We start from the raw sequence: 8,978 nt of genomic DNA, 5'->3' as shown, positions 1-8,978 counted from the left end.
CTTTTTTCCCTCTGCACCTAAACCTCTTTGCCAAAAATAGCAGATCTACAAGCTCAAAAATAGCAGATCTACAAGCTCAAAAATAGCAGATCTACAAGCTCACAACGCCTCGCGCTGCGAGGCGTTGTGAGCTTGTAGATCTGCTATTTTTGGCAAAAGTTCTCCTCAGGAAAGGGACGCTAGGGGTCAAGTGGATAAGGTAAAACATAAAATCATATCAAACAATGATTTGGCGGACCCCCTGTAGAAACTCTGAGGACCCCCTGTTGAAGACCCCTGTACTAGACCACATGGTTAATGTGGTTAAAGGTTCATTCATGTCCCCATGCAGTGACAACACATCAATTAAAGCCTTCATTAAGGTAATGATGACTCAGCACATCAATTCATTATCGTAAGCATCATTAAATGACTATTATATATTCATCATGTTTGTGGTATTTGACATAAAGTATTTGATTGACTGCATGGCTCAAATGAAGCAATCAATGATTAATGAGCAACAAGCCAATTAAACTGTGATGCTTGTTGAACCACTGGGACTGATGCCAGGATTTCATTTACTTTTATAAACATGTTAATGTCCAAATGATACAACTGTTGTGTGTGTTGTATTCGATTTGGTTGCTATTTGGATCAGTTTAGTCAACGTGTGTGTGTGTGTGTGTGTGTGTGTGTGTGTGTGTGTGTGTGTGTGTGTGTGTGTGTGTGTGTGTGTGTGTGTGTGTGTGTGTGTGTGTGTGTGTGTGTGTGTGTGTGTGTGTGTGTGTGTGTGTGTGTGTGTGTGTGTGTGTGTGTGAGAGAGAGAGAGAGAGAGAGAGAGAGAGAGAGAGAGAGAGAGAGAGAGAGAGAGAGATCCATAGGATTTGGACTGTAGCACAAGTTGTTTCATACTCTTGTATTAGTATCACTATATCACTAACGTTAGTTCATGTTTTGCCATTTTGTTTGTTTTGCATTTGGCGTTTTCTAATGAGGAGTAGTAGTAGTAGTAGTAGTAGTATGGTCCTCACTAATGCTCATTATAAGATTATTATAAGGCACCATTTCTGTCTGGCTCACTCTGTGTGTCAGAGGAGGGCTATGGACAGTTCAGAAACCTCAGTTCAGTTATTAGAAACTACAGCTTTTCTCTTCATGGAAAGATACAATGCTGGTATAGACGTCCATCAGTCCCTGGGGGTCCCTGGGGGTCCTTGGCAGCTCTGGACAGTACCTGTACTTACTGCATACTTATGACTTTCACTCCACTACATTTCAAAGACAAATATTGTACTTTTGACACCACTACATTTCATTGCGTCTTCACGGGTCAACCCGTGCCCTTTATACACAATACACACATCTGACTGCTTTCCAAGTAATGCAAGGACTAATGGTTTTACACTGGGGTATTGAAACTGTATATTCACTGATCGGTTGCTAGTTGTCTCTTCTGCACTGCTGGTGGCAATTCCCTTGATGAGGAAGGTCCCAAGTGCTGTGGAGGAGAGGGGTGTTCCTATGTTTTAGGAGTAATGTGTTTATTTAAACTGTCATTGAGTGTTCACCCCAAGTTATATTTGTTTAATTGTAACGCATCGTTAGGAATGTTTAGGTTACTTTTATACTGTGGCACTGGGGAATCTAGGGGAGTATTTATAGAAGTAATTGGAAGAATTGTTGCTAATTGGTTCTGTGTCCTGTGGTAGGATCCACTCCCTATTTAAGGGAGGCTGCAGAGACAGAGCGGTTAGTTAGATATGAGCAGAAACACAGGTAACATCCCTGAGGGAGAGCTACAGGGCCTTGTGTGATCAAGGTACAGCCTGAAGAGAGTTCTTAACCAGTTGGGTTTTGCTTATTAGTGCTTGCTTTAAGTGCTTATTATTTTTCAAAGCGTCCCCAAGTACATTATGAATTAACCACTTGCATACCGCAATGCATTGTGAGCTTATACATCGGCTATTTTCATTAGCCTACTAAAGATATTTTCTCTAAATTTCAACACAGCAATGCATTGATATCAGGATTTACTTTTGAATACCTATTTATTTAGTAAAAAGCAAGCATTTCAGTATTTTAACTTTATTAAAGTACAAAGCAATACCAGGAGTATACTTTTGAGTCAAGTACTGGGGCTACTTTGTCCACCACTTGTTTAATGGCAACGGTATGTGTTGTGAGTGACGTCAGACCGGAGCTCAGGATCAGCCTATGTAAGACGTAACACGTGGTGACATGACATAGCACACCGTAGAGACAACGAGAGGATGTGAGCAAGAGAGGAGACAGATACACAGAGACACATAGAGTTGAGACCACGAGATAAAGGAGAGCGTAGCGAGAGGAGAAAGGAGAGTGTAACGAGAAGAGAGACACAGATGTTGCGCTGGACAGCAATCAAAGAGAAAGGGGGACCAGACGGTCATGCAGTGGTGGCAGTCGGGCACAAGGTCTACACGTTTGGAGGGTCTTACATGGAGAACGGGGATCAGCTTAATGTGCACGTCATCAACACAGTCACTTTGCGCTGGGCGAAGGTGCTCCCGGTGACGGCCGGAACGGGAGAGGTTCCCTCTATGCGCCGCAACACTGCAGCCGTGCTGATAGACGATACTGCTTACGTATGGGGTGGGTGGGCTAAGTATGCAAGACACTACTGCAACATTCTGTATGCATTTAATGTTGACACCCACAGGTGGTCCAAACCCAAGGTTTCTGGAACCGTTCCAGAGGGGAGGTCTGGCCACTCGGCCTGTGTTTTGGGGAAGGTCATGTACGTACACGGAGGATACAACTGGAATGACTGGAACGCTAATGATATCCACAAGTTGAACACCAGCACAATGGTGTGGTCTTTAATTATCACCAGAGGCACTGAGCCACCTGCCTCAGAAGGGCACTCTGCCACCATCATTGGGACAGAGATGATTGTATTTGGAGGCTACAACAAACACTACTACAAAAAATACTACAATAACATCAGAGTGTTTGACACGGAGGCCAACTGCTGGCTGAACACGCCTTCTGCACAGCTTCTTCCTGAAGGACGCATGGGTCATTCAGCCTTTGCCTACAGAGGAGAGCTGTACATGTTTGGCGGCCAAACCCGTGCCCTGGACCGGATCTTCGATGATCAGTGGAAGTTCAACCCAGAAACCTTCTCCTGGAAGACGGTGGAGCCCAAGGGGAAAGGCCCGTCTCAGCTGTACGGAATGTGCTGTTGCATGGTGGGAGATTGTACCATCCTCATTGGAGGGGTGCACACACCTAGTCAACTGCACGTCCTGGACTTGAGTCCTAGTCTTAAGTCGTTATGCAAGTTAACAGTTATTCAGTACGGCTTGGAGCAGTCGGGACTCCCACACAACATCAGGTGTGAACTGGCAGGCATGAATGCCAACAATAAGAGTGAAATAAATGAATAAACAAACAAACAAACATGCAATGCGATGCGAGAGGGCAGTCTAGCTAACAGCAACTCGGGACTCCCAAATCGCTGCCCCCACACCCTCCTGTCTAGCATCAGGGTCTTGAGCTCTGCAGGGTTGTTAGCTAAGCTGTCGAGCCGCAGTGCATCTACGTAGGTGGTGCTTCTTCCCTTTCTTGACTTTTCCCTGGGTTGTCTCCCATAGTGTCAGTTTGCTTGCCAGAAGTTCAGTAGCTGGACACTAAAGCAAGCCCTACAGTCCCTGGACGGGTGTTACACCAGAATGTTACGTGTGGTACTGACCATCAACCAGGACGAGCACATTACCAACAAGCGTCTGTACGGGGCACTACCAAGTGTATCAGAAAAGATAGCAGTCAGGAGGATGAGACTAGCCGGCCACTGCCACCGGCACCGAGAATTCCCGGTCAAAAAGCTCGTACTGTGGGAACCAACACACGGGCATCGATCAAGAGGACGTCCCACACCTACCTACGTGGATGTACTAAGGAAAGATGCTGGTGCAGAAAGCACAAAGGAGCTGGCCAGATGTATGGAGAACCGAGATGACTGGAGACTCCGATGGAGGGCTCGTCTGAGGACGACGTAGAGAGAGAGTTCCGGGAGTCTGACGCAGTGCCCTGACAGCCTCATCCTTTCTCCGACTTTGTCTGTGACCAGTGGTAGGTCCCCATAGAGGACCACATTTCTGATGTGGTCCGTCCATGTGACACCTAGTGCCATTCATAGCATTCTTGTGTAGACTCCGTCCAGGGCCCTTTCCTGTTGTGCTGTGAGGGTCCATGTCTCTAGGCAGCAGTACTGACTCTACTGTAGCTACAAACAGCCGCCTCTTGAGGTCTTGAGTCTGATTTCCAGACTCTCCTCATCTATAAGGCATTTCAGCCAGGTGCCCCCCGGACCTACAGGTCCTGTTCCATTGAAGTCTATTACTGGCAGTAGAATTGAGATCCTATGGACAGCAGTGCAACGCCCGCTAGGATCTCAAAGTCTTTGGTGCCAATGTTATGGGTTAGAACCTTGGCTCGAGTCTGGCTGTAGCTTTTCATCCGAACCACCATCTCAGGAACTCCTATACAGGAATGTTCATGAGTTCCCCCGGGGGATGGTGTCAAAACCCTTTTGGATGTCAAAGAAGGTGATCACCGCTGACAGGTTCCACTCCCTGACTCCTTCCAGTATCCTCCACAGGATACAGACACAAACAAATTAAATCAAAAAGCTAGCTCAGTAAAACAAACAAACAAACAAAAACTAAGAAATGAACAAAGAGCTTAATAACAACCTGAATTCATTCATCATGGAACAGCAGCTGTGTGGACACGTAGCATGGCAGACCCGACATTATGAATTAGCAAAAGAAGAATATATAGCCTGTAAAAGTCTGCGTCCCATTTATGTCCATATATGAAGAGCTATGTATCTGCCATAGTCTGTAAATAACTAATTTACGAAGGGAGCCGTGACGTTACCCATTGTTTTTTACAGACCCGTTTTGAAGCCACTATTTCAGCAAATTCAAATCCACCATCTTGGAATATCCTGTCCCGAATGGAACCCGAGAACGAATGTTATTGGCTGGAAGGGCAGTGAGGGGCCGGGGCTTCACTCAGTAGAACCAGTAGAAGCATACCCTTAGTTATTATAATACATTTCTAAATTATGGGAGCATGATTTACAGAAATTGAAAGAAGACTTTAAACTAACGACTGAAAACATAAATTGAAAATGTAAGTACTGTACTAAGGTAAGAAAACCAAGTGCAAAATCCGGTCACATACCCATGCACGTTAATGGGATAAAAATTATTCTGCAACCAACAGGAGGGGACATTAATGAGAACTGCAGCGTTTTCATAACTTCCGCTCTGGCTTCATTTGCAGCGGTGGGTGCTTGCCGCCTGGTATCTGCCTGTCTGTCAGCCTGTGTTGCTTTTGTGCCCATATATGGACATCTCTAACTGTCTGGCCTTGTCAACAGACAACAGTATATGCCCATATATGGCATTCCCATATGGGCATATATTTGCATCATTGGCTCTGTTAAGCTGGATCTGCATATGTGCCTATATATGGGCGGTTCTAGACAATGACCAATCCGACTGACTTCGTGCCAGGCACCGCCCTCCTCGGATCCTCGGCGATCTCTATATTCTAACTTTTTGTGTATTTTCATAAAATATCGCCACTACTTGATCATACTACCCTGTCGCACAAAAGCATACAAAAGTGGTAGATCCACTCAAAATTCGGTGCGAAGCAACACTTTTGGAGCTTGTAGATCTGCTACTTTATTGAATTTGAATCCTGAAAAGTAACATTTTTGGACAGATGAGGTTTCCACGAGAAAGAGACGATATAAAATCAACCCCTACGCCTCATTTGTGTCGTGCCTTGCAGTCTCCATCAGTCTTGAATGAGCACACAAACTTAAACCCCAGCATCCATGTTCTGGGGGAAAAACCTTGCGTCACGCATTGTGAGCTTATAGATCGCTTGTTTTCAGCGAAGATATTTAATGAAGAGCGAAAACCGAAATGTTGCTTGTACAGAGCACTGAGGGACTCCGGTCGACCAAAAGTATGGGGTGAGTGAAGGGGCGGCCATGGCTGAGTGGTTAGAGAGCCCGCCCGGGGAGCCAGGAGCCATGGTTGTCCCAGGGTCCATCCAGGCCAGGCCAGCAATGTGTCGATGTGTGTCCCAGAGCAATACACTTTAGCTTTAATTGCTCCCCGAGGTGGTGCCATGTAGAGGTGGTGCCCCGTAGCGCCGCCCACTGCTCTAAATGCAGATATACTTCATTTCACTGTGTATGCAAATATACAGTGAGAAATATCACAAAGGAGTGTGGACTATATTATTATTATTATTATTAAGTAGTTAATGGAAGAGGACTTCAGGAAAGATATGTTTGTTTGCTTTTCTCCTTTTGTGCTGTTTGTTGCTGTCATGTTTGAGGTGATAGTAACATGAGCAGTAAGTACGGTATGAGATCAGAATGGCCATTACTTGACAGATTCCTCTTCAATTACTCCAAGCAAGCCGTTTTTTTTTCTGTCTTTTCTTTTTTTTTTATATGACTGTTTTACCAAACTAAACGATCGCTCCACCTTACAGTGATTCTCAACCCTTTTCAGTTCAAGGATCCCCGGTTTGATATAGATCGACGCGTCAATCTAGATCTACAAGCACACAACGGGTCCTTGTGAGCTTGTAGATCGGCTATTTTCACTATTTCTGTACAACGAAGTATAGTGCAGGCATAAGTGGTTGATTAATCTGACTAATCTTTTTAGTAACATTTTAACTTCTATTTTAACTTACTGTAAAATAATAGAAACAAGTGGGCTTATAACCAAAACGTTCTATGTTCTGTGGGAGAAATGTTGTTAGTGTTCTATGGGAGAAATGTTGTTAGTGGGAATGAAAACATAGGCACCCCCACCGGAAGAGTAGGGCTGAGGGCGGACCAAGCGGGCCAACATCCTGTTATCAACATTCTATTTGACCCCAGAGTCAAATTCATAGGAAAAACTAGAAAATGTGCTCCTCGGAGCACAGGTCTCCGCCAGTACTGTTCCTGATTAATCCTGTCTTACCTCACTTCAAAAGATATAAATGATCTTTTGAAGTGACACACCTATGTATAGGTCTCTATTTCATCATGCGTCTCGCTAGCCAATCAAAGCACACCCTTTCAACATATTGTCACGTGTCACGTGAAGCTTGACCAATGTTAGCTTGGTGGACACACGGAAGGACGAGAACGAAAACATAGTCTCCTCACCTGATTCGGATGCTATCAATGCATTGAATGGGAGATTATCACGTTCTATCAGACCATTGAATGGGCGAAGTAGGCAACCTACTAGCTACGCCGCGATTTGTCAGACCATTCATTGGGCGTAATCAGGAGCTACTGACCTACCGACGGAGATGACTTAAATAGTTCAGTTTCAGTTTTGGTTTTGGTTGTTTTGGTTTCGGACCATGGAGCGATGGTGCGACGCTCGCTTGAGCCTACTCAGCGCCGTTGGAGTTATGTACCGATAGGCACAGAATCGTAAATATTGTTGTGGGGACTGCTCCGCCAGTCCGCCCGCCTCCGTCGGTAGGTCAGTAGCTCCTGATTACTCCCAATGAATGGTCTGACAAATCGCGGGTTAGCTAGTAGGTCGCCTACTTCGCCCATTCAATGGTCTGATAAAACATGATAATCTCCCATTCAATGCATTGATAGCATTCGAAGCCGGTGGTCTCCTGGCGGAGACAAAAAACAGTAGTGGTCGCTGTTTTTTTCTTTTTGTTGGCGATGGTTTCCCAGATTTTGGTATCAAGACAACAAGGCATGTGTGTCGAGGGGGAAGATACTGGAATGTGCCTGGTGGTTCTGGTGGTATTTGGCTTTGCGCCGCATTACACCTGCCGGAAGGAATAAGGCCCTTTGAACTAGGCAGTGGCAAGAAAAATATCTTTAGCCCTGATTTAAAATAGCTGATGGTTGTTGGAAGCAGGTCTGCAGTTTTCTGGGAGTTTGTTCCAGATTTGTGGAGCATAAAAACAGAACACTACTTCTCCACGTTTAGTTCTTAATTTACCAATCTTTTTGCACAAGCAGTACATTGTGAATTAACATACTATTTACTGTACAATATATTGCATATTTTGCACTTTAGTTACCCTGCCTATACATTAATTCCTGTGCACTGCTATGTTGGATGATTTATGATTGTATGGTCCCAACTACATTAATATGTGTTTGTTCATTTGGACAGATATGGTGACCGCTGTCATTCAAATGCTGGCGCTTCGTGATTATTCAATGAATGGAGAAAGTAATCAATAGAATAACAACTAAAACATAAGCCCTATAGTCTCCACTAGTCATCACTACTTGTGCATGATACTAGCATCCGTCTGTCCTGCTCCGTCTCTGTCTCCACGGTAACAGAGGCTGAGTGGAGGATGCTGTAGTGGCTGCCTTCGTGTGTGTGTGTGTGTGTGTGTGTGTGTGTGTGTGTGTGTGTGTGTGTGTGTGTGTGTGTGTGTGTGTGTGTGTGTGTGTGTGTGTGTGTGTGTGTGTGTGTGTGTGTGTGTGTGTGTGTGTCTGTGTGTGTGTGTGTGTGTGTGCTCCTTGCATCCCCTCTATAGCCTACCTGAAGTGTTGCCAACCATCTCTCTCTCTCTCTCTCTCTCTCTCTCTCTCTCTCTCTCTCTCTCTCTCTCTCTCTCTCTCTCTCTCCCTCTCCCTCTCTCGGAGGGCATCAGCTGTGTGTTGGAGGGTTGAGGTTTGACCATGAATTCAAACAGAAGCAACACAAACCATGGCAGAGTGCAGAACCCTGATGGATGTTAAAGCTGCAGTTCGTAACTTTCCTGTTCTACCCCGGATTTGAACTCGGGTCTCCTGTGCATGTACTGAAACATTTATCATTGAGCTAAAAGAGCCTGCCTGCCTGCTCAGGGGAGACATTTTATTTGTGGTAAAAATGAATGTCGAACCAGAAGCAGGATGTAAATGTCTCAATAGAATAGCAGGGAGACCA

At 45.1% G+C, this 8,978-nt stretch overlaps 1 protein-coding gene across 1 annotated transcript; it reads left to right on the top strand.

The window, feature by feature from the left end:
- Positions 1-2,363: 2,363 nt before the first annotated feature.
- On the top strand, positions 2,364-3,410 carry LOC311055995 (kelch domain-containing protein 3-like; the record flags this gene model as incomplete). Its single annotated transcript, XM_084072332.1, has 2 exons — positions 2,364-2,915; positions 3,018-3,410. 2 exons carry the CDS (start codon positions 2,364-2,366, stop codon positions 3,408-3,410), a joined length of 945 nt encoding a protein of 314 aa, XP_083928458.1.
- Between the last annotated feature and the right edge of the window lie 5,568 nt (positions 3,411-8,978).

This window comes from Gymnoscopelus microlampas (genome assembly GCF_963454915.1).
Source record: "Gymnoscopelus microlampas genome assembly, chromosome: 2".
Lineage (NCBI taxonomy): Eukaryota > Metazoa > Chordata > Actinopteri > Myctophiformes > Myctophidae > Gymnoscopelus > Gymnoscopelus microlampas.
This window is presented reverse-complemented; position numbering and strand designations above follow the sequence as displayed.